General features: G+C 49.0%; 1 protein-coding gene across 5 annotated transcripts in view; it reads right to left on the reverse strand.

Moving 5' to 3' along the window:
• The window catches only part of EYA2 (EYA transcriptional coactivator and phosphatase 2), a 256,555-nt gene that overhangs the window by 86,316 nt on the left and 143,706 nt on the right, over positions 1 to 26,533 (reverse strand). For all 5 annotated transcript variants that reach the window (XM_042930777.1, XM_042930776.1, XM_042930778.1 and 2 more), the window contains 2 exons: positions 8,842 to 8,909; positions 7,041 to 7,218 (listed from right to left, as the gene is read on the reverse strand). In XM_042930777.1, coding sequence (XP_042786711.1) covers positions 7,041 to 7,218; positions 8,842 to 8,909 — 246 coding nt within the window. The remainder of the gene's footprint in view (positions 1 to 7,040; positions 7,219 to 8,841; positions 8,910 to 26,533) is intronic.

The raw sequence follows: 26,533 nt of genomic DNA on the forward strand, positions 1-26,533 counted from the left end.
CTGTCGTCACCAGTGTGGGGGGAGGGGGCGGTCACCCATTCCACTGGGGCCCAAACAGAACACAAAGGCAGAGGAAGGGTGAATTCTCTCTCTTCTTGAGCTGGGATGTCCACCTTTTCCTGCCTCAGGCACTAGGGCTCCTGGTTCTCAGGCCTTTTTGCTCAGACTGAATTGCACTACTGGCTTTCCCGGTTCTCCAGCTGGCAGAAGGCAAATCATGGGATTTGCTGATCTGAGCTACTTCTTATAATAAATTTCCTCTTATGTTTCTCTCCTACTGGTTGTTTCTTTGGAGGACTCTAATACAACTTACTTTATCAGATACATGCTTTGCAATTATTTTTTTCCCACACGGTGGTTTGTCTTTTCATTCTCCTGACAGTGTTTTTTAAAGAGCAAAAGTTTTAAATTTTCATGAAGTCCAATATATATCCACCTCATTTTTGGATGTTTTTGGTGTCATATATGAGAACTCTTTGCCTCACCCAAAGTCACAAAGATTTTTCTCCTGTTTTCTATAGATGTTTTAGGGTTTTATACTTAGGCCTATGGTCTATTCTTTTTTTAATTTTTAATTTTAGAGACATAACATGAGTTGGGAAGAGGGGCAGAGAGAGAGCATGCTGGGCGATACAGGGCTCTACAGGGCTCGATCCTACAACTCTGGGATCATGACCTGAGCCTAAATCAAGAGCCAGACACTCAACGGACCGAGCCACCCAGGTGCCCCTGGTCTATAGTCTATTCTACGCAACTTAAAAAAAATTTTTTAACATTTATTCATTTTTTGAGAGAGAGAGAGAGAGAGAGACAGAGCATGAACGGGGAGGGGCAGAGAGAGAAGGAGACACAGAATCTGAAACAGGCTCCAGGCTCCAGGCTCCAAGCTATCAGCACAGAGTCCAACGCGGGACTTGAACTCATGAACCATGAGATGATGACTTGGCTGAAGTCAGACGCTTAACCAACTGAGCCACCCAGGCACCCCATATGCAACTTTTTTTTTTAATGTCATGTGAGGTATGGATTGAGTTTTTCTGAACATAGATATCCAGTTGTTAGAGAATCTTTTTTTGAGAAGATTACCCTTTCTCCACTGAATTGTCTTTGAAACTTTGTCAAAAAAAATCACTTGTCCATATACATGTGGGTTTATTTCTGCAATCTCTATTCTGGTTCATTGATATACTTGTCTATCAAAACCGTATGTTGTGATTACTGTGGCTCTGTAATGAGTCTTAAAATCAGGTAGTGTTAGCCTTCAAACTTTGTTCTTCTATATCAGAGCTGTTGAGGCTATTCTAGGTCCTTTGTATTTCCATATGAAGTTCAGAATCAGCTCGCCAATCTCTAGAAACGAGTGGGATGTTGACAGAGATTGTGTTAAATATATAGATCAATTTGTGGAGAACTGACATCTTAACAATATTAAATCTGAGCTGTGAACAAGGTGTATCTTTCTACTGACTAAAGTCTTAACTTCTCTCAGTAGAACTTTGTAGTTTTAAGTGTACAACTCTTGCATATCTTTTGTCAGATTTATCCCCAAGCATTCCATATTTTTTTTGATAACACTGTATGTAAATGGCATGTAAAACTATTCTATTTCCCACTGTTTGTTGTCACTATATAGAAATAGAACTCACGTTCATACGTTCACTTAGTAGTCTGAAACTTTGCTAAACTCACTTTTTATTTATTTTTAAAAATAATTTATTATTTTAATTTTATTTTTATTTATTTTGAGAGAGAGAGAAAGAGAGAGTAAGTCAGGAAGAAGAAGAGCAAGACGGAGAGAAAGAATCCCAAACAGGCTTTACACTGACAGGGCAGAGCTTGATGTGGGGCTCAAACCCACAAACAGTGAGATCATGACCTGACTTAACGTTGGACACTTAACCAACTGAGCCACCCAGGTGCCCCACTAAACTTACTTTTTAGTTCTAGCTTTTTAATAAATTCTATCCAATTTTTTACTTAGGTGATCATGTCATTTTACTTCTTCTCCCTTTATGAAGTTTTGCTTCATATCCAATATGGAGATTTTAATTTATTTTTCTTGCCTTATTGCACTGGCTAGAATCTTTAGTACAATGCTGAATAGAATTGGTAAGAGTGGACATCTTTGTCTTGTTTCTGATCTTGGGGTAGCTCACTTTGCAGCTATCCTACTTTAGTCAGTTTGGGCTGCTATGACAAATAGGTCACAGACTGGATGGCTTAAACAGTAAAGATTTATTTCTCACATTTCTGTTGGCTGGGAAGTCCAAGATCAAGGAACCGGCCAATTTTGTTCCTAGTCAGAGCTTCTTTCTGGTTTTCTTGCCTTCTTGCCATATCCACATATGGTGGAGAAGAGACATGTTATCTTTCTTGTGTCTCTTTTTTTTTAAATTTCTTAACAAATGTTTATTTATTTTTGAGAGAAATAGAGACAGACAGAGAGCAGGGGAGGGGCAGAGAGAGAGGGAGACACAGAATTTGAAGCAGGCTTCAGACTCTGAGCTGTCAGCTCAGAGCCTGACGCGGGGCTCAAATTCACGAACCATTGAGATCATGACCTGAGCCAAAGTTGGACGCTTAACTGACTGAGACACCCAGGAGCCCTGGGTGTCTCTTCTTATAACAGTGCTAACCCCATACATGAGGGCTCCATCCTCATGACCTAATCACCTCCCAAAGATCCCCACCTCCAAATACCATCACCTTGGGGAATAGGACTTCAACATATGAATCTGGAGGGGGACACAAACGTTCAGTCCATAACATGTCTTTTTCTAATAAAGAAAGTTCCCTTCTACTCCTAATTTGGAATTTTATCAGAAACAGATGATAAATTTTGTCAAATACTTTCTCTGCATCTATTGAGATATCTTTTTTTTTCTTTCCAGTTAGTTAATATGGCAAATTATATTGATTTTCAAATTTTAAACCAACGGTACATCCTTGGGATAAATCCCACTTGGTCATAATGTATTATCCTTATTTCGTTTATTGTTGGACTTGATTTGCTAAATATTTTGTTTAGAAATTTTGTTATGAGGGATATTGGTCTATAGTTTCCTTTTCTTATAATGTCTTTGCCTAATTTTGGCATCAGGGTAATGCTGACCTCATAGAATAAGTTAGAAAGTATTCTTTCCTCTTCAGTTTTCTTAAAAAATTGGCATATAATTGGTATTTCTTACTTATTAAGTTTGGTAGATTTAATCAGTGAGGCCACCAGGACCTGGTGATTTCTTTGTGGGAAGATTTCTAATAAAAATTCAGTTTATTTAATAGATATAGGTCTATTAAAAATATAGGTCTGTTTAGGTGATCTATTTCTTCTTGAGGGGGTTTTGGAAGTTTTTGCCCTGTAAGGAATTTGTCCATTTCATCTAAGTTGTTGAATTTATTGGCATGATGTTGTTCACAAAATTGCATTACTATCCTTTTAATATCTGTAGGGTCTGTAGAGATGTCACTGCTCTCATTTTATTAGCAACTTGTGTCTTCTCTCTTTTTTCCTGTATCAGCCTATTTTCTGTTTTTGCATTTCATTGATTTCCATTCTGGTCTTTATTGTTTCCTTTCTTCTTTTTACTTTGAGGATAATCTGCTCTTCTTTTTCTAGTTTCTTAAGGTGGAAGATGAGGTGTTTCGCTTGAAATTATTCTTCTTCTCTAACACAAGCATTTGTGCTATAAATTTCCCTTTACATACTGCTTTAAATGACAGTCTATGAATTTTGGACATGTTGTGTTTTCATTTTCGTTACATTCAAAATACTTTTAAATTTTCCTTTTCTTTTCTTTGACCCATGGTGTATTAGTCAGTGTTCTCCCAAGAAACAGAGCCAACAGGATACATTTGTGTGTGTGTGTGTGTGTGTGTGTGTATGTGTATGAAGAGATTTATGATAGTAACTGCCTCATGCAGTTATAGAGGTCACAAAGTCCCACAATCTGTTGTTTGCAAGCTGGAAAACCAGGAAAGTCAGTGGTATAATTCAGTCTGAGACTTAAGGCCTGAGAACTAGGGGTAGGGGGACTCTGGAGGGGTTGGGCCCCACTGGCGTGAGCCCTAGAGTCCAAAAGCCTGTGAGACAGGAGCTCCAATGTCTGTCCAGTTATCTTTTCAGATAATCTGCATTATACTTAAAAGTCTGAAAAGAAAAAAGTCCTTAAGCAACCACTACCAATTTGTCTTTTCTCTTGAGTAACATCGTATGTTCAGATTTTGCCCTCTACACCAGCAAATTGCCCTGCAATCATCTGTAAATTGTCGGGACTTCATATGACTGTTAATACATGTCAGTGAAGACTGGGCTGGGGGCTGGGGGTGGAGAAGAGCATCAGGATACTGTATCCAGGCAATGCAGAGAGCAAGCATGATCTGTCGGTAATATATAAACCTCTTGAGGCTCTGGAATTTGGAGCCAACCACTCAAGGAGATCCTGGATAATTTCAAAAGTGGGGTTTTATGGGAAATTTTAAGAGAGTGCATGTGTGTGTGTGCGTGTGTGCATGTGCACACATGCACGCTTACATGCCCTTCCTTTATAACAGACACTGGGGAAAAGAGGCAAGAGACCTCAGTTATAGCTGACGATTATTTATGTCATTAGGTTTTATGTGAGCTTGTTAGACACACAGTAAAAACCATCTCAAGCACTTATTGTTGAACCTTAGACTAGAGGATAAATGAAGAACAGGGGGAAACAGTAAAGAAAAATTTCAAAGAGACACAATGAACCTTTATGTTTGCTCTTGAGGGGGAACAAAGATTCCCTTCCCACATACCCCAAATTCTTGGGAAGTCAGTCTTTGGAATCCAGTTCCAAATTATACATAGGTAGTGGCGTCTACGTGAGGATTTCCTGCTTATATTTCCTCTCTGGAGCCAGTTGGCAGTGGCCACATTCTTGGCCACCAAGAAAAGTTTGCTAAATTTCATCCCCTTCGAAGAAAGCGATTTGGAACTTGTTACATAGGTACTATGCATTCATTAAATACTCTGTGATGAAATCACAATGAGCAAAATCAATGCTCCAGCCTTAAACTTCCTTAAAAATTGACTTAAAAATGCCTGGCTATGTTGTTTCTATTTGTCACCAAACCAAGGATAATTAACGTGTCCCCAGGGATGGAAACTATAAGGGCTAAAAGCAACAACGGCACCAAGAACCCCAGGAACAAAAGAAGTCTCCACTCTTGCTCTTGTTCTAAACATCAGCCAATATGTATTGAATGACTGTCCACACACTGTCATGCCAGCTCAGCTTCTACAAGCCAGAAAAATCAGTGGGTTCTGAAAAACCCACTGGAAAGAAAAGCGAACAAAGCGCAATGACCTCTTCTTTACACTTGGACATTCTAATTCACTTGCTGTCATGTCATTGAACGATAATATGCCTGAACCACTGCACAAAAGAGAAGATATGTGCATAGAAGACTCTTCCCACACGTTGCTCCTGATCTAGATGGGTTCCATAGGTAGTGGACACCTGTCACTTTGGCCCACCCCGTGTCTCTTCCGTCTTCCTCTGGGTAATGGGCTCTGGGTCTCCTTGGGAGACCACCTCTCCCTCACTCAGTCCACGTGGCCTGGGTGGGGATGACCCAACTCTAGCTCCGGCTGTGGGCACGAGACCCAAGTCTGCTGTCCCATCCAGCATTCCATCCACTGTCACGGAGACGGGTCTGAGGACAGGTATGTGACCTAAGCTGGGCCAACGGGGGCATTACCTGGGACCTCTGGTAGGAGCTGTTAGGAAGGAGGGATTCTCTCTGAGGGGTAGATAAGAAGGCAGGACTGAACCCTGGAGCAGCTGGTGACCATCTCTGCCACCACAATGGGAAGGCCTGCTTGAGGGTGAAATGAACCCAGGAAAATGCAGAGCCAGAGGAACAAAGAGACCGAGTCCCAACATTATCATCTGAACCCCTGGACCCAGCCCCGAGTCCCTGTACATCTTGATGACATACACCTAAAAATTCCTTTTTTTGCTTAAACTAGTCTGCATTGCATTCTCTATCTTTTGAAGCCAAAACATCCTGACCAGTAAAAGGGACTCCTAATAAGACTGTTATGCTATTGGAAAGGCACACGTATGAGGATTTTTTTAAAACATTCCAGAATTCTCGATGAGAGAGAACCAAGGTTTGAAGGCCGCTGCCCTCCTGTTCTCAGATGGGTTTTAGAGAACATAATCTCAGCTACGTGTGGCTACTGAGTATCCAGGGGCACTGGTCACGGAGCCCAGCAGGCCTGGGTTCAAATCCCAGCTCCACTAATTACTAGCAAGTTACTGATCACCCGGATCTTCATTGTTCTTACCTGGCAAAGAGGAGGTGACTGAAAACCTGTTTTCGTAGGGATTGTGAGTTTCCTTATCACAGTTTGTAATTGTGTATTTATGTGATTATCTGATTCCTGTCTGAAAAAATCAAGAAGTCTACGTTGCACTTTATTTTGCTTTCTAAACTAAAGAGCACCTGGAAAATCGCAGGTACTTTACGAATATTTGTTGAATCGGCATATAAATAAGTGAAATGAGAAGACCACGCAGATATGTGCTTGCCACATCATGGACGGGCAACAAATCACCAACTCCAGTGCCTCCCTGGGCCAGGCAGGTAATGAACTTGAAGGAAACTGGCCAGATGTGGAATTGTGCGTGCCCCGTCTGATGGGGCAGACATTACAGACAACAGCGAACTGTTGTCACTTAGGAATGTGGACCTAAACAAACAGGGTCAGATCTGCTTTCAAGAGATTTTCAGATAAAATTTTAAACATGGGTGGAATGAAACACACAGGCACACACACACACACGCACGCACATCCCCATACGTCTTGATGACATACATCTAAAAATTCCTTCTTAAAGAATTTTTTTAAAAATTCCAGTCGAGAAAATATATGTGAGGGCTGGATTTAGCTTTTGGGTGAGTTCCTTACAGCTCATTACAGCTGGGACCTATGTCCAGGCCGCCCTTCATACGAAAGCTCAGATCACAGCCACCAATGACCCTGAGACAGCGACGGCACTTACCGCCAAGCAACTCGGAACTCTGGCTGGGGGCGCTGTGCGGTGCCTCCTGGAGGACGTAGGTAGATGTGGAGAGTGGGGAAGGGCCGATGCTGCTGGCCGGGACATAAGGAGGGCTGTAGGACGAGCTGTAATACTGGGAATACTGGCCCTGAGGGAAGCCAGGGTAGGAAGGATAGTCCTAGAAAGGGAAACACATGAGGCTGTGAGTGAGGAGGCCAGTGGTGAGGGGCCTCGTGCGCGCGCGCGTGTGTGTGTGTGTGTGTGTGTGTGTCTATTGTGTCTGTCCCCGTCTCTCCCACTAGAGTAAAAGCTCTGTGAGGACAGGGACTTTCCCCAGATGCAGACCCCAAGACAAGGCCGCAAGTGCAATTTTTTGGGAAAATGGTTGGGGGTTCCCCGGCACTTCCCTCCTGCCCTAGTCACTGGTTCTTGGGGACACCCTCCACCCTAGGGCTGCCACGGCTGCCACGTGGAGGTCAGCAGGTGCATCCTAAGGGATGTGGGTGCGGCTCTGTCAGTGTCTGTCTTGATCACCGCTCGCACACGGCACAGTGCTGGACACATAGGGGGACTCAGTAAATACGAGACAAATCAACGAACCAATGGATGAGGGACAAAGACCCTACACACACACCCAGGAGACCAGGTGACATGTTCACGAGGGGTACAAATACAGCAGCACTTATACAGCATCAGGGATCCAGAATCTTCTATGAGGAAGTCGGGGACATCAAATAAAAGAATGCCAATCCCCTTTTTATCAAGCTTTGCTTAAACCAACCGGACATTCCAGCTCTCCCACGGTAGTCATTGTTCCAAATGTTCTGCCCCACCATCACCATAAACCGAGCCTTCCCAACCCTGCGGGGACTCGAGGGTAGTTTGGCTTCTTGGGCCGCACCTCAGCCCTACGGAATCAGAATTTCTGGGGGGTGGCATTTAGAGAATCTCCGTTTTTGACAAGCTCCTATTGGTGAAGAACCACACCTTTTTAAAAAGGGCTTTTACTCACAAGTGTTTTTTCCATGGAGACAGTACCCCGGAAATAATATAAGAGACACAAATTTTCAAATCTTCCAAGGTTTACACCATTTAGATTCTTTAGCTCACTGGAGAAGAAACAGTGCGTTCCTCGTATTTAAATACGTTAAATATTCCGTAGCCCACCTACTCTGTGGTAGTTCTGTTTTAATGCTAGCCTGAAAACATGCTCGCCTTTGGTTCTGAAATAATTTTACATTTATAGAAGAGGTGTACAAACGGGACACAGACTTCCCATACACCCTTAGCCGGTTAATTCTTAATTTACTCTCTAAGTGAAGCCAGGACAATCAAACTATTAGCCGGCGTTCACCTTTACAGGGTTGGCCTGGTGTGGTTTAACGAGCATTTATAAAGCCCCCACTGTGTGCCGGGCACTCGGCGCCGGAACGCAGAACCAAAGACAAGGGGTTCTCGTGCTCGAGGAGGTCACGTTTGGCAGGAGAGCACATGCGTTTGCATTCACAGGTTCGAGATTCAACAGTCAACGGGCGTCTCGGGCTCAGGTCAAGAGGGAGTCTATGATATCGCCTATATCATCTTGGAAATCTGCTGATAATTCCAATTTCTCTGTCTCTACCCTGTTACCTTTCCGATGGCCTTTGGCACAGCCTGACTCCTGTGGTCTTCAAACCCAGGGAGTAAGAGACTGCATTTCTGGCAGGGGTGGTGGGCAGGAGTGGGCTCTTGGGATGCCCTGAGTTAAGGGGGCGATTTAAGGAAAGAACAGGGAAAACGAGTGGTGGCGAGCGACATCTACCTGGTGCACACTTCCGAATCCAGCCGCGTTGGTCAGCCCGTTTGCTCCTTGATAGATCCCCGCTGTGCCTGCAGGTTGGAAGAATGGGTACAGGTGAGGTTTCTTGCAGTCAGAGAGGGACGGGGAGGAGAAAGATTTGGCAGACGGGTGGTTTGAGGGCGGACAGGCTGGGACGGAGCCATGACCTTGGCAGTATACCAAATCTCTCTGCCGCTCTGTTCTGGCGACTGACGAGTACAGTAACTCCTTCATCCAAGGACTGCGGTGAGCAATGAGTAAAATAGCACATAGAGTACGGATTCTTGTCCTTCACAACTGCGATTAAAGAGACTTACTTAGAAAATTGCGGTAAACGTACATAACCTAAAACTTACCACTTCAACGATTTCCAAGCCTACGGTTCACTGGCATGAAGCACATTCACACGGTTGTGCGACCTTCCCCACCATCCGTCCCCAGAACGTTTCTCATGTCGCGAAGCCAGGACTGCATACGCATTAAACGGTGACTCCCCGTTCCTCCCCTCCCTCAGCTCCTGGCACCCATCCCTCTGCTTTCTCCACGAATGTCACTGCTCTGGAAACCTCACGTAGACAGAAACACCTAGGATTTGTACTTTTGTAAATAGCTTGGTTCACGTAACGTAACGTCTTCAAGGTTCGTCCGTGCTGTGGCAGGTGTCAGAAGTTACCTTCCTTTTTGAGGCCGGATAACATCCCATCGCACAGATACACCCCATGTTCTTTTTCCATGTATCTGTCGGTGGACACGTGGATTGCTTCCGCCTTTTGGCTGTTGTCAATAATGCTGCTAAGGACACAGGCGTACAAATGCCTCTTTCGGACCCTGCTTTCAGTTCTTTCGGTTACACGCCCAGGCCCCTCCCCCACTCACGCTCTGTCTCTGTCTCTCTCTCTCTCTCTCAAAAATAAATAAACATTCTGGGGCACCTGGGTGGCTTAGTCAGTTTAGGGTCTGACTTCCGCTCAGGTCACGATCTCACGGTTCGTGAGTTCGAGCCCCCCATCAGGGAGATGCTTGAGGCTCTCTCTCTAGCCCTCTCTCTCTGCTCCCCCTCCACTCATGCTTGCTCTCTCTCTCTCGAAATAAATAAACCATAAAAGATTTTAAAAATAAATAAATAAACATTAAAAAGAAGTGGAATTACTGGGTCATATGGCGATCTGACTGCTTATTTTTTGAGGAACCTATTGCTGTTTTCCATAGCAGGTCTGCCATTTTACATTCCCACTAACAGTGCCCAGGGTTCCAAATTCTCCACATCCTTCTCTACACTTCTTTTTTGTTTTTTTTTTGCTAGCAGCCATTGTAACGGGTGCAAGGTGGTAAATAAATACACTGAATGGTGGTAAATTGAATAAATAAATGAAATGACTGTGGCTCTCGGAGCAACACTTGCCCCATCTGTAAAATGGGACTAAAGATGATATGACTAGAAAGTGCTATTTAGTGAGTGAGTGAGTGGGCTGTCATTTAAGACTGGGTGGTCAGGCAAGCCCTCTGTGAGGTGACACTGGAGCTGAGACGTAGAATGACAGGGAGTCAGCAATGGAAACAGCCAGGGGGAGGGGTGTCCACAAACACTGAGCACACACGTCCTAACGGAGGGATGCGCTTGGCAGGTTAGAGACAGAGAAAAAAAAGGCCACTGAGGCAGGAGCCCAGGGAGGGAAGGGGGTGGTTACAGGAATATCAGTGGACGCCTGTGTGTCAGGTGACGTTCTGACACAAAGTGAGGCATTCTGGACAAAGTGAGGCATAGAAAAGTTAAGGGATGTGCACAAGGCAGCACAGAGAGTGGGTGACAGCTGCTGGGGCTGCAATCGGGCAGTCTGACCCGAGTATTCTTTTCTTTCTTTTTTAAAAAAAATTTTTAAATGCATATTTATTTTTAAGAGGAAGAGACAGAGCACAAGCGGTGTGGGGGGGGGGGGTAGACAGAGAGGGAGACACAGAGTCGGAAGAAGGCTCCAGGCTCCGAGCCGTCAGCACAGAGCCTGACGCGGGGCTCGACCCCATGAAATGCGGGATCATGACCTGAGCCGAAGTTGGATGACTGACTGCCTGAGCCACCCAGGTGCTCCCTGACCCGAGTTTTCAACATCACTCTGTGCTGCTGCTTCGTTTGCAAACTGTTTTGTTGGGGATACAACTTATATACCCTAAAATTCCTCCACGGGGTCAGTTGGATGATTCATTTTTAGTTTAGAGAGAGAGTGGGAGCATGAGCTGGGGAGAGGAGGGAGAGAGAAAGAGACAGAGATAGAAAAGAGACAGATAGATAGGGAGAGAGAAAAAAGAGATAGAGAGACTGAGCATCCCAAGCAGGCTCCATGCCTAGTGTAGAGCCTGACTTGGGGCTTGATCCCACGACCCCAGGATCATAACCTGAGCCCAAATCAGGAGTCAGATGCTCAACCAACTCAGCCACCCAGGTGCCCCTGTTTCTTTTTTCTTTTTTTCAGTTGGATGATTTTTAAAGTAAACTGGTATAGGATGAAGGAAAACTAAGAAAGCCTGTCACAGCAGATACACTCTGAAAAGATGGGTGGGAGCAGTTCTTGAAACAGACAGGAAATTTAAAAAAAAAAGGAACTAAAAAAAAAAGGAATCTTGAAACATCAGGAAGAAAGAAAAGAAGAAAAAAGCAAAACTATGGGTAAATAAATTCTCTCTGTATGGTTATGCCACCAATTCCACATGCATTTGGGTTTCTAACAGTTTGCTATCACATTTTAGGAATTGCTTTTTCAAATGTGTTTTATAATTATACCAAATACTGAAATGGCTCCAAAGTGAAATCTACAAAATAAACTATATCCATATGCACGGGTGAGAAGGACATGCACTGGGGGGCGGCAAGCGCTCTGGAACGCCTGCTGGGCAGCGGCGGGGCCAGGGAAGGCTTCCTGGAGGAAGTGGCACCTACACTAATCTCTGCAGGAGGAGCTGGAGCAGCCAGGTGAAGAGAGCGAGGACAGGAACACGGCCACAGCTGGGCCTCCTCTCCCAGTCTCTGCGACGTGGGGGGCCCGTCCCAGGGCCAGAAACCGCAGAACCTGTCCACCACAGTGTGGCACGCTGGCATCCCATTCTGTCCTCCGTGGCCTGTCCGGGCGTGGCCGGCAGAAGGTCGAGGCCGGCCTCTTCCGTTCGAAGCATTTTTGGGTTATGGTTACCATGGTGACCCTACCTGCTGAACTGAGCAACGCACCTGCCTTAGGAAGTCGCCTGGCTGCCACAGTGTTTTCTCTTCTGATTTCCCTTTTCTTCCGTGGCAACCTAATGACGACTGAGGGCGGGTCTAGAAACAAACAGGCCACCCTCTCCTCCATCTTGTCCGTCGGTATCCTTTCTCCCAAACGGCCTCGTGTTTGTTTTCATTTTGTGACCCAGGGGCATCTGGAGCACGGACGCCCGGACAACGCGTGGTGTGCCGAGGGCACCCCCAGAGCCCCTGCAGGGAGAAGTCCATCCCATGCCTGACGGGACCGGGGAGGACGGGCCACGCGGCCCCCGAAATCTCGTGCCACAATATGTGGTCTCTGCGGGGGTTTTCCAAACGGACCCACCTCGAGCTGGGATGTCAAAACACCAGCTTCATGCCTCCATCTGGTTGGCGGGGTGCCCATGGGAGGGCTGGGGAAGGCGAGGAAAACATCCTGTCTTCAGGTGATGGTGGCGGGTCCCGTGGGGGGTCCCCCAATATCCATTCACCCCTTCTGTCTCTGCTTTGAAGCCGGGCACACAGACGATTAGAATAAAACACTGCCTTTCCCAGCTTCCGTTGTGGATGGCGTGGCCATGTGACACGTTCTAGACAAGGGGAGGGGAGCAAGTTTATGTGTGCGACTTCCTGATTGTGCCCTTCAAGGGCAGGGGCGGGGCCTCCCTTTCCCTGCAAAGGAGGGTCTTTCTGGATCGCATGGCTGAGCATCAAGACGTACGGAGCCTGGACCCCTGCCACATTTGCAGACCACAACGACCGCATCAGCAGAACAATTTCAAGAGGAGACTCACCCATTTAGTCAACAACACACGTCCTAGTGACCGACCAAGCATCCCTGTGTCAGGTGCCGTGGTGGATATGGCGGGAAGTAAGAGGCTGATGCTTACTTACATTCAGGGAGGAGACAGAACAGGATCAAGTGGATAGATACACAAAGAGGTATGATAACTCCAGATCAAAACGCAGTGATGTGTTAGCACAGCGCGACCGAAATGTGGACTGCGGACTGGACCCTGTCCGCAAACGCTTCCCGATGAGATGACTACAGACCCCGGGAGACGGCATGTAGGAACTTCTAACGTCTTGCTCAGTCTGATACTAAAAAAAATCCGGACTCTTAAAACAATTTGATTGTTTCTGAACCGGTTTTTTTTTTCTTCTTTTTTCATGACTGGCCCATCCTTTTTGAAATGCTTCCCTCTACTTACCTCTTCTCCTATTAAATTTTAATATTGTAGATACACCGCGTATCTATTTAGGGTATTGGTGCAGATTTGTGCTTAACACAAAAAAAGTAAGACGTTTTCGCCCCTGCTCTGAGAAGCAGTGTTTGTTCCTTTTGGGGGATACGGCCCCCACTCAGAATGCAAGGTCTAGAGGTTTATTTTTATTGTGTCTTACATTGGGTTCAGGAAAAGCCCCTGGTCCTTCCCCACAGTGAACACGTGAAGTCCTGGGCAAACGGCACCAAGGGTGGGCCTCCATGCCAAGTAAAGACGTCCCCAGCACTGCACGTTGTCCTGTATAGTGACTTCTTCAATGGTGCTGTCGACCCTCTAACATAGTGTTACTTAGTTTACAGAAACTCGGTGTTGGGAACGTTCCGATGCTCGCTGAGCTGCATCTGAGCTGGAAACTGCTCTTGACGCACCTACTTGGTTGGCCATAAAAAGACAAAAAAACCACCCCAAACCGTACAAAATGGAAAACAACGGGTATCGGTGAGGATGTGGAGAAACCTGGAAGCCTTATGTGCTGCGGGTAGGAGCGTAAGATCTACAGGGGCTGTGGAAGGTGGTCCACGCAGAATTACCGTATGACCCAGCAACTCCCCTCCCGGGTACGTACCCCAAAGAGTGGAAACCCGACGTTCAAAAATACCCTGGACACAAACGTTCCTAGAAGCGCTACTCACAGAGCCAAAAGGCAGAGCACGTCAAAGGTCCGGGGCTGATGAATGGATGAACACAATGTGGCACATCCATGCAATGGAATATCAGCTGTAAGAAAGGAAGGAAGTCCTGATGCGCGGTACCACGTGGATGAATGTCGGGAACATCGTAAGTGAAAAAGCTGGACACCCAAGGCCACGTACTGTCGGATTTCCACTCACATGAAACGTCCAGAATAGGCCGATACATGGACACGGCAGTACGCCAGCGGCTGCTGGGGGCGAGGGGCAGGGAAGAATGGGGAGTGACAGCTTCATGGGTAACGGGGTTTCCTTCTGGGGGAATGAGAATATCTTGGACTCAGACCGAGGCGGTGGTCACGCAACACTGCGAATGCACTAAATGCCACTGAACCACATGCCTTAAAATGGTTAGTGTTTTGTGAATTTCATCCCCATTACAAATAAATCAAAGCTGCTGTTCCCACCGCCTCCCGGCACCGTCCCTCAGCCAGCCTCCCAGGCAGCAGCAAAGGAAGGGGACCGGGAGGCCCAGAAAGTTCAGGACCCTTCCGTCTGCACAGTCCATGCCTTGAGCCCCGAGAGCAGAGATGATAATCTGCGTCTCCGGGATTCTTCGCACCCGCCTCTTCGGCAACAACCTCACGTTCCCTTCCCATCCTCTTCTTTCCCTCTGGCTTCATCTAACCAGGCTGCAAGGTTCCCTGCAGAAGGCTCTTCTGAACGCGGGGAGGACCAGCTGGGCCCGGCTGCCCCAGCCAACGCGTGCCACTTTCTGAACTCACGAAGCAGCACTCCTGCGCGGGGGCCGCTTACAATGTGGGGGGCATCTGGGATCTTACAAATGCTGTCACTGCGAGAAGATCCATCCTCCTTTATTACTGCTGTCCGGAGGGCCGGGGCCCCCAGGGGGACGCACTCCATGCAAACCGGGAAGCGACCGTGCTCACCGCACCCAAACCGCCCCACGACGGGAGGTCAACTGCGTAAAGGCGGCGGCGCCTGCCCTGACTCTGGAGAACTCCCCGCGAACTCAGCACCAGACGTGCCAGCAGGTTTTACACGGCAGATTAGACAACCGGGAACCCTATCGACACGGAGATGTTTAATGGAGAGATCCCAAGGAGAAGGCTGAGAGGCGTGCGCTTTCTGGACATTTCTCCCCGGCGTCCCTGCGGAGAAAGCCCCCCCAACGTGCTGCAAGGCGGACGATCTGGTTTCAGTCTTCCTTCCTCCACCGGCTACTCCTCACCACATAACCACGAGTGAGAGGTGGAAAGCCAGGCTGGGAGGAGGGGAGGAGGGGAGGAGGGGAGGAGGGGAGGAGGGGAGGAGGGGAGGCAGGTCAGGGCACCTGGGACTTCTCCCAGTCACATCAGGGTCCAGGGTGCTGAGCCGGGATGCAGAGGTACGTGGAAGAAAGAGCAGAAATGAGTCATCCCAGCTCTTGCGTCCTGAAGTTTAAGCCCTGGCATCTGGGAGGATTTGAGGCGCAGACCAATGCTTCTCGAACTGTCGGCGAAGGGCCAGTTTAACAAAGATACGGTTGCACAGCCAGCATGCAGCTCATGCCTCATGCACGGGAGTTGGGACACCACAAGTCCCAAACGGGTCTGCACCCGGTGCTGGGACGAGCCTGGGAGTGCGTGCTGGGTTGTGCCTGGCGCAGGATTTAGTACTTAACTGCCGGGAAAGTCTCCCTCGCTTACTCTCAGTTCTGTACTTAGGTTATCACAGGCCAGTGAGTTTGTGGACTGGCCCCAGTTGGCCAACTAAGAATTAGATCGAGGTAGGCAAAACGGCTTAAGAAAGACAAGGGAAGAAGGATTCTTGTGGGTGGATGGGGGATTTTCCTGGCTGGAGAAACGGGGCAGGCCAAGAGGGAAGGCAAGGGGGTGGGTAGAGAAAGAAAAAGAGAATGAATAGGGGGTCCTGGGGCAGAGGGATCCTCTGTCCCCGCACACAGCTGCTGAGAAAGCAGCGAGCCCTTCCTCCATGGGAGTCTGAGACAGGCAGCCCTCAAAACCTTCTGGGCCCAACAGGAGAGGGAGGTGAGGGTAGGAGCTGGTGCAGCCACCACGTAAATGGCGACTGACGCATGGCGACAGTGTTGGGAAACACTAGGGGGTGGTGGGGATCGTGGCAAACTGGAATGCACAGTTTTACCTAAGGGGGGCAGCAGTTTGTGGCAGGTGCTGTCTGGCTCCCCACAGGTATTCCCAGTTCCTTTCTCCTTGCCAGTTTCTTTCCTCGCTTTCCCAGTTTCCCCTGCAGTTCCGGGAGGGCTGTGTAATCAGGTTCTGGCCACGGGGCTTCTGGGAAAGACCTTTCTTTTGTTCCCCTGCCAGTTCTACCCCTGGATGACGTAAGGATGTAATGCCTGGAGTTATAGCAGCCATTTTGGGACATGAGGCTCCAAACGTAAAAGCAAAAGGCTGCCATGCTGAGGCTGAAGGAGTAGAAGGATGAAAAGAACCTGGTCCCTGAAGACACAAATGAGCTGCCCGTCCAACTTTGGGGTCAGACTTCTTGCTAAATACACAACAAATGTCACTATGGTTTAGACCAACATTAGTTGCTGCCACCTAGAAATGAGTCCAATGTCGTCAGGGTTTCTGATTTTTCAAAAGAAGTAAACAAATCTGGATTTACGTGTGAAATTGCCCAATTTTTACATGTAGGCAACAAATACAAATTAGTGGGGACAAAGGAAAAAGAAAACAAGCAAAAACATTTTGCAGGGGGTGGCCTGTGGGTTTCCAGTTTGTGACGTCTGGTCTAGGAAAATAGAACGACGTAAGATCCCTGTGCCCACAATGTGGCAAAGACACGGCAACGAAGGGCCCCAGACTAGAAGGAGCCTCACAGGCCAAGAGAAAGGACACGTTGGCAGCAGCCTGGGTCTCAGCGACGGAGGAGGATGAGGCCCTGACACCACAACACACTGGCGGGGGGTAATCTAACCACAACCATGGTCGAAATTCTGGAGAATTTGGGGAAAGCCCTGAACGACTACCATGAAACTTTCCCACGAGCCCAGGGGAGCCGTAGCTCAAAACAGAACTCATGCTGAAAGGCCGAAAATAAAGTCAGATCCACTTTTCACTGAGCTTCCAGACCGAGATGTGTATCTTCTACGCGAGAGACGGGGATTCTCTACGTCCCTGGAACTCTGCCTCCGCCGGTGTCGGGGAGCCTGCGTGGACAGTCGCTGACATCAGTCCATCCCCTTTTGTCCTCCTGCAAAATGCTGGGTGCTGACTGTTGAGTTAATTCAAGTTCATGGCACGTCCTCCTCACCTGTGCACCCAAGACCTCCTGTTTTTAAAGAATTTGTTTCCTTTTGTTCCCAGTAACTCTTGCGTGTCTGATGCATCTCCTACTGTTTCTACGTGTGCCTGCAAAAGTGTGTAATTTTTGTAAATTCTGTGTGTTACATCCCCTATGGTTTCTCAGTTTTTTCACTCATCGGTCAGTTCTTCAGACCTGTCTATGTTGCTGTGGGTATGTCCTGTTTGTCCCACTCCCTACGGGTTCTCTGATGTTTTTTGCCCAGGGTTAAGTTCTCGGGCTCCGTCCACAATGCTGTAGGCACCCCCCCCCCCCGCCACCCCCACTCACCTGTTGCCCTGGCAACCGCTCAGCCCTCCCTCGTGTGCCTTCTCCGTATCCCCTGCCCCTCCTCCTCCAGGAGGGCACCCCGCCCACCACAGCCCGGCTGCCATGAACACCCTGGGACCGTCCCCGAGTGGGTCTGGGAGTGAGTCTCCATGGGAGGTAGCCTCAGAGGTGGGACTGCCGGGTCCCGAGGTCGTAAGACCTAATCTCCCTAAGGGCTGGGCGAGAGCTCTTGACTGCAGGAGCGTGTTCCCACCGGCAGTGCCCAGGGGCCCCCATCCCTGCACTCCCACCACCGGCTGGAATAACTCCACTTGTAAGTGTTGCTGTCCTAACAGCACTGACATGCGATCTGACTTGTCTTGAATCCACGCTTCTCTGATCACCGGTGACTCTGCCCATCCCCCTTGCGCTCGCTGCCTTCTGGATTTCCTCTGCCCTCCAAGGAGATGGTGGCCGTCGCCATGAACACCTCTCCTCTTTTGCTGGGGCTCAGCTCAGCTCGGAAACCTCTTGGTTACTGGCGTCAGCGCTCGGACAAATAATAATGAAGTAATAAGAATGGCCTCCATTTACTGAGCCCGTCCTTCCTTCCCCAGGGCCGGTCACTGTACAAGCAGTATCTTGCTTAATCTCCAGCACAACCCTAGGAAGTCCCTCCGAGTAGGAAGTGGCACACAGCAGGGTTCAAGCCCAGGTCAGCCTGACCCCGAAGCCCCGGCTCCCAGCCAGCGCATGGCCCTGCCTCCCAAGCAGCTGTGGGAAACAGCACAGGTCACCGCCTGCCTCGGTTCTCCAGCCACGCCGACTTCCCTGTCGCCGCAGGTCTGGCCTGCCATCCCCAGCAGTGCCAAGAAAGCCTCGTGGATAATCCCAATGAGAAGCATCCCCTCGTCAGTGTTACATGCTTGGGGATCCATCTTGCCAGTCCTTTCCCCACAGCAAAGGGACCTACTGTTTCGGGTCCACAGTCAACTCAAAAACAAGTCCTTACCCCTCTTGATTAAGTCTTACCGATGCCAGTGTTAAAATAAAATTGCTGAAAATATACCAGGACAGCAAGTGGAAACATCTGGATGTGTCACGGGGCCGGGGGCGGGGGCAGGGGGGTGAGATAAAAAGCAGCCTGTGGGTAAGGCGTAAAATGGAAAAGCCACAGACAGAAGTAAGCCTCTTATGAAACCCCACCCACCCAAGTACCCCAACCATGGCCCAGGTTCCAGAAAGGGGCAAATCCCAGATCTCCACTGGTTGATGCCTCTGTTTCTTTTCCTTGCCCAGAAAACAACAGGATGAAGGATGTCTTTGTGAAGGCAAAGACCTGGCTTGACCCGGCAAGCCCTGGCCCTGCCCTTTACCTACTGTGTTCCCTCATTCAGTACATATTTGCTGACTGCCTAGGATGTGCTAAGATTTCTCTTTTGAGAAAGAGCTAGGTAGGACCTGTCTTCTTGGAGCTTAGAGCCTGGAAGGGGCAGAAGATGACCATGAATCCACACGTAATTGATTATTAACCACAGTGACTGTGGACAAGTAGTTGAGAGTTCTAAGCCTCAGTCTCCCCATCTGTAAAATCGAACTAAGTGTAGTTTATCTGGTTAACTAGGAGGGTTCTGTAAGACACGGTGTATAAAAAGAGCGGAGCCCACAACAGAGTAAATGTTCAACAAATGATAGGTTGGATTATTATTCTCTGCATGTTAATAATCACTAGTGAGGATGTCAATGATGTTAGTGTTTCATTGATGCACCATTTTTTTTTTCTATATTCTTGGGAATAAAAACATCCGGGGAAGGTTAAAAAAAAAAAAACCAAAACAAATTACAACAATTTGGATAGGGCCAAGCAGAAGATCCCAGATGAAAACAAAGGATCTGGGGGGGATCTGGATTGGTCTGTCAGTTCTAAAACCAACAGGGATACTCAGTCCATACGCCAGGAAGGGAGGCGTCCATATCTGTTTCGCTGGCAGTGAGTCATGTGGTCTATTTTGCCATCTTAAAAAACCCAAATATGCACCCGGATCCTGTCCTCTTGCATCCTGGCTCCATGTGGAGTCCAGCCCACATCTGTGTTTAATCAAATCAGTTGCTAAATGTCACAATGGCCTCATTCACAGGTAGCATAAAGCATATTTAACTGGCAATAAAACAATCTGCGTTCCCGAGAATGCCATTTCAGATAGGTTGCCCTGTCACGGCATCTCTGCCACACGAGTAGGAATAATGTCGGGGCAGAGATGGGGGAGAAGTGGGCCAAGAAGGGCGACAATGCCGCAGAGGAGAAAGCCACCACATGTGGATCCACGTGTGCCGGGGTGGAGAGACATCCAACGCGCGGTGCCAGCTGGGGAAAAAGGCAAGGGGCAATCGTGAGCGCACTCCAGAACTAAATGTGGATATTTGTTCGTGGGAATTATGCGGGGGATTGATAGCGCGGGAGGGCTTCTTAGAGGAGGTTGGTGATCGAGCGGAAGCTAAATGGAAGGGAAGGAGCCAGCCATGTGAAGATCTGGGGAAAGGGCATTTCAGGCCGGGGGAAAGAGCAAAGGGCAAAGGCCCTGCGGTGTGAGTAATACGAAAACGGCCATTGTGTGTGAAATGGAGACAATGGGTGTGCAGTAGGCAGGATGAGCTCAGGGAGGTCTTCTGGGGCTGAATCACGGCAGGGTTTACTTGGGGTGAGGCCATGGCGAGGCACTGGCATGTATTTCTGACTGCAGGGGGAAGCCTCACATGGAGAGTTTCCAGCAGACGAGTGACATGATCTGTGACAACACGGGGAAGGACCGACCGTGTGACTCCACTCAGCGCGGCGGAAAGAGACCAGAGAGGGTCACGTGGATCCCAAGACCACGTGTGCTGTCGTTCCTGCCGAGGATCTCCTCTGGAGGGATTCTTGGGAACGGGAAGCCATAAAGATCAGAGCTTCTGAGACAAGTCACGCACGACGGAGAGAGATGTTCTCGGATCGAGTGCCCAGGGAAGGCACTGAGGTCAGACGCGCCCTGGTGGAAATTCGGCAGGGGTGCGGTATGACGCAGCCTGGACCACTCAGGGCATCACAGTCCCCTGACCACAGCGATTGCTTTAGGGATGTGCACCTCAACTCAGCAAAGCCAGATGAGAGGAAAGTGCCAGATGTATGGTCAAGAGGTTGCACATGCTCTTGTCACTTGGCCACCATGAGAGCACTGGGTATTCACATGACTGCCCTCCTCCCCAAAGAGATAACAGACCCGTTTTTCACTAACCAGATATGCAAAAAAAAAAAAAAAAAAAAAAAAAAAAGTCTGTTAAAAGGACAGACAGATGACTGAATCATCATCCTTGGTGCCCCTCCCCCTCTTCATCCATCTAAATACCACCCCCCATTTCTGTGACTAGGGCCCCTTAAAACCCTATGAGTCTCCCCATTTCTCCAATTCCACCATGTCCGTGCCTGGGGACCGCCTAGCTTGCTCGCTAATTCCCCTTCATCTGCCCCCACCCCAGCTCAATCCGCTACCCTCATAGCCCCCCCGCCCCGCCCCCCGCCCGGAGCTCTTGTCCAGATCAGTCACAGCCTTCTTGGCTTCCCTGTGCATTTATAACCCTTCACGGGGTCCACGGGCCCGATGTGACCTGCCTCTTCTCTGACCTCGCCGAGCCCCACCTTTCGGCCCTGTGATGGGTTGATGTGTGTCCCCCTCCAAAGACATACTCAAGCCCTAGCCCCAGTACCTATGAATGCGACTTATTTGGAAATAGGGTTTTTGCAGATGTAGTCAAGTCAAGATGAGGTCATACTGGACCCAATGACTGGTATCCTCACAAAAAGAGAAGAATTTGGACACAGGCGGAGAGGGAAGACGCCATGTAAAGATGGAGGCAGCGATGTGACTCCAGGCCAAGGAATGACAAGGGTTGCTGGCAACCACCAGGAGCTGGGACAGAGGTAAGCAACAGATTCTCCCTCTGAGCTTCCAGAAGGAACCACCCCCGCTGACAGCTTGATTTTGGATTTCTGACTTCCAGAACTGGAGGAGAATACAGCCTTGTCATTTTCAACCACCCCCTTTGGGGTACTTCTGTTACAGAAGCCCTAGCAAATCCACACCCCACCCCACCTCTGCCTGGAACATTTAGGAACTTCCTGTTCCACATATGGAACACTTTAGGACCTCTGCGTTCACTCGTCCCTCGGCCTGGAGTATGTGCGCACAGCCCAGCGTTTCTCCAACGTTAACGTGCAGAGGAACTACCCGCGGGTCCTGTTACAAAGTGGATTGTGCAGCCTCCAGGTGAGACCCGAATTTCTCTCCCAGGTGACGCTCTTGCTGCCGGACCCGGGACCACAGCGGGAAGCTCTGGCCCCTCCCACGGCTGGCCGCCCCTCCTCAGCCAGGTCTCTGCTCGGCTGTGACATTTCCCGGCCACCCCAGTGGCACGCCCACCCTCCCAGCCTCCCCCCAGTCCAGCCGCACCTTGCACGTCATCCCGGTTCGATTATTTCCTTTTGGTAGAATTGACCCCCCTGAAACCATCTTATGTATTTGGGTACACGCTTATGGTTCACATCCTTCCCAAGTAGGATGCAAACTCATGGGAGCTGGGACCTTGTCTCTGTTCGCTGCTTTACGCTTGGCTTCTAGAAAAGTGGGCCAGGAAGTGGCAGGCTCTCCGAAAATAAGTTTTGAAGAAAACAGAAACAAAAAGAAAGTCTATCTTGCTCTTGGCACTATTTCCAGGACCTGGCACAGAACAAATATTCAATAACTGTATATCAAATGAGTAAAACATTGTAAATGAGTGGACTTGGATAATGGTTTGATTATTGAGCACATACTATGTGTCAGGAACCATGCTAAGTCCCTTCCCTTGCGTATCCCAGCTTATCCCCCACTCAACAAAGAGAACAGAACAAAGTAGCCTCTATTGCGATCCCTTTTCAATCATTCCACCAGTGTTTATTGAACACCTACTATGTGCCAGTCTGTCCTAGCGCTAAGGACCCAGCAATGGACAAGACCGGGAAACCACTGCCTCAGTGGAGCAGACATCCTAGCCGGGGAGGGGGTGGGTGCTGAAAATGAATAAATACGTTCACTTGGTTGGAGCTAGGGAACTCAGGTACTGAGGGGTGGTCAAAGAAGGCTTGGTATTTGAGGAAAGATTTGCAAGACGTGAAAGACTGACACCTACAGAGATCAAGCAAGTTGCAGTGTATAAGCTCAGAGACTGCAAATGGCCCTGCTGTGATTTGAACCCAGGGCTGTCTGACTCAGGGACCTGTTGTTTTTCACCTCAACATTCCCCCACCTCCAATCTGCTGGGGGAATTTCCAGTTCTTTAATAGTTTCAGTGGGGGGCACCTGGTTGGCTCAGTTAAGCGTCTGACTCTTTTTTTAAAAAAATTTTTAAAATGGTTTTATTTATTGTTGAGAGAGGAGAGACAGAGTGTGAGGAGGGGAGGGACAGAGAGAGAGGGAGACACAGAATCCGAAGCAGGCTCCGGGCTCTGAGCTGTCGGCCCAGAGCCCGACGCGGGGCTCGAACTCACGGACCGTGAGATCATGACCTGAGCTGAAGTGGGTCACCTCACTGACTGAGCCACACAGGCGCCTTTAAGCGTCCGGCTCTTGATTTCAGCTCAGGTCACGATGTCACAGTTCATGAGATTGAGCCGCCGGCTTGGGACTCTCTGTCTCCCGTCTCACTTTCTCTCAAGAGATGGCTAAGATGTTCTGACTGCGGTTTGCGATTCCAGCCGCTTGCCCCCTGGCTACGCCGTGATGCAGAGCCTTGCAAACGCACTTGCCTAGCTCCCTGGCAGCTAGGGAGCTCGGCAAAGAGAGGCAAGTCTGCTGCCGGCGGGGGCCTCGCCCTGGGCTAGCAGAGGCCAACATCTGGTTTGTGACAGGGTGGGCCTCCAAAAAGCCACAGGACGGCCTCTAGTCTAAAGTTTCCTGGCAGTAAAGACAACCTTCTCCAAATTGATACTTTTTTCAAATAGAGAGGTCAAGTGCTCACCGAAATGACCTCCCACGGCAATCCTCGAGTGCCTCATAAGATACGAAACCTCCATCTGTCCGACTGACGGGCAAAGAGCCTCGTAAAACGGTACATTATTCTCAGGTACCTTTGCAGGGGCACCGGGCCCATTCCCCCCCGAATGTCAACTCCGCCCCGCTCCTCCCGAAGCTGCCCGTTCCAAGTGTTTACCATTAGCGGCCAGGCTCTTTCCGCAGACCTGTAAATTCCAAGTGGTCCGTCTAAAGTACCCCAGGAGGATGTGGGAACCACGCATGCAAAGGCCGCAGCCTCCCTTCAGAGATCTCCCACTTTCAGATCAAAGCCGTCTTGTCCTTGGTCCTAACGGCCATAATTCACTCCTTGCCCTAAAACCTCACGTTGCTTTTAAAGATTTGATGGACCCAGCAGCTGCGGGCCTCGGCCTTTCATCTCTGCTGGATTTATTTCCCCTTCTCCGGCCAGCTCTTCCGATCTTTGTAGTTGAAATTATTTCCAAAGGCCCAGGACTTGGGTGTTGCTCTCCCCTACTCCCGCCATCACCAGTGGGTGCTTCTGAGCCTGTCCTGAAACTCGGGGGGGGGGGTGCTCATTTTACAGAGCGCATCCTACAGATCAGGCCAGCCCAAGGGACAGACGAGGCCTGCCGACGTGTCCTGTTGAACGTTCTGTGTTTTTACTTTCCCCCCCTCTCTTTGCACAAGGGAAGCACTGAAACCCACGGGTTCCAGGGCATGGACTCTGCTAATCAAGGTCAACATCACCAGTAGTAAGACAGACTGACATCACGTAGCCCCTGATAACATGCACAGGGGGTACGACATCGCCTGTGTGGTCTCCTTGCCCCAAATGCACAACCTCCATCTAATCATGAGAAGACATCAAACAGACCGAAACCGAGGGACTTGCAACAAAATGCCTGACTACTGTTCATCAAAAGGTCAAGGTCATGAAAGACCTCGAGGGGCCGCCACAACAGAGGCACAGCAACTAAATGCAACGTGGGATCCTGGGGTCAGAAAATGGGTGTTTGGGGAAAGACTGGTGGTCTTCAGATGAGGTCTGTAGTTCAACTGAAGCACGGGGCACTGTCGATTTCCTGGTTTTGACCACTGCACTACTGTTCTGGAAACTGAAGGGGAGGATGGATGAAGGGCCTCTGGGAACTCTGAACTATCTCTGCAATTTTTCTGTAAGTCTAAACGTACTTCAAAATGAAATTTTTATTTTTTTTTAGTTTATTTTTAAGATTTTTGTTTCCTTTATTCTACTTCTTAAATTTTTTAACGTTTATTTATTTTTGAGAGAGAGAGAGAGACAGACAGAACGTGAGCGGGGGAGGGGCAGAGAGAGAGAGGCAGATGCAGAATCCGAAGCGGGCTCCAGGCTCTGAGCTGTCAGCACAGAGCTCGCCTGGGGCTCGAACCCACGAACCGCGAGGTCCTGACCTGAGCTGAAGTCGGACGCTTGACCGACTGAGCCACCCAGGCGCCCCTTCTTTCTTATAGTTAAAAAAATGTTTCTGTGTGTCTGTGGTTGGCTGAGGAATCACCCCAGAGATGTCTAGATCTGAATCCCTAGAATCTGTGTGTTACGTTACATGGCAGAAGGGGATTTTCAGAGATGATTAAGTCAGTTAAGGAGATGGGGAGACTGTCCTGGGTTACCCAAGTAAGCCTAATGTGACCACAGGGGTCTTACTAAGAGGCAGACAGGTGGGTCGGCGTCAGAGAGGAGATGTGGCCGTGGAAGCAGAGGTTGTGGTGATTTGCTCTGCTACCCACAGGACATTGACACAGCGCTCGTGTCTCTAACAAAAGTAAGAGAGAAAACTACAGCAGGGGCCACCCAATCTTTCTTTGGCTCAGCCCATGTTCCTCACTGTGACCTGCCCTGTTCCTGTGGACACTGCTCTTTGCTGCCCCTTGACCAGGGGCCTCATATCATTCATTCATTCATTCATTCATTCATTCACTCATTCACTCATTCACTCATTTATGCTTGCATGCTTTGTAATTACTCACTGAGGACACAATGGGGATCAGGACATGGTCCCTGGCTTTAAGGATCTCACAGTCTAAGGGGATATTCAAAGACATCAGCATCTAAGCTTAGAAAAGTCAAAAATCGTCTTCTTCGACAAATACCCAAAATAAATTTTAGAAAATGAACCGGCTGCCCCAATTTACGTTAGGTCTGTCTTCACAATAACCTGGGGGAGACAGACATCATGCCCAACCCTGACCTCTTAAAAATTCGGAAACGGAAGCTCAGAGAAGTTAAGTAACACGTGTACGGGTGCACAGCTGGTAACTGGCAGGCCAGCCCCGACGGGCGCCTGTGCTCGCTCCATTTCCCCAGGACGCAGCTCACACCTGCTGGGACCTGCCCCAGGAGCATCTCAAGCTGCTGAACTCTTGAACTCACCTTCACAGTCGGTACCTAAGTGGTGGCACATTTTATAGTGACAAACCCTAGAGTCTGCACTTGGCTGGGAGGGCTTGGATCCAATCCACCCCTAACACAAGCCCTCGGTCAGAGCCCACACACCGGACATTCGTACCCAGACAGGGCTGGGAACTCCAGTGGGCAGCCCGCGGCCAACTGCTCTGCGTGGAGAGGATGAGAAACCTAGTCACGGTTAGCCTCGGGCGTATCTGCATGCTAGTTTCTGTCAACAGCCTCGGATGGCAGAGCCTGACGGCCTCCCCCAGTGTTCGTTCTTTCCTCCTCTCTCATGGTAACAAAGCTTGCAAGTTTTAGCTGGGCCCATGGCCCTCCTGAATCAATACTACAATGCTACCCAACTTCCCTTGCAGCTGGGTTGGCCAAGTGTCTAAGATCTGGCCAATGTCACATGAGTACCTGCGACACCTGAGCTGTGCCCTTAAAGGGAGGGC

The sequence above is a fragment of the Panthera leo genome, chromosome A3, assembly GCF_018350215.1.
Source record: "Panthera leo isolate Ple1 chromosome A3, P.leo_Ple1_pat1.1, whole genome shotgun sequence".
NCBI lineage: Eukaryota > Metazoa > Chordata > Mammalia > Carnivora > Felidae > Panthera > Panthera leo.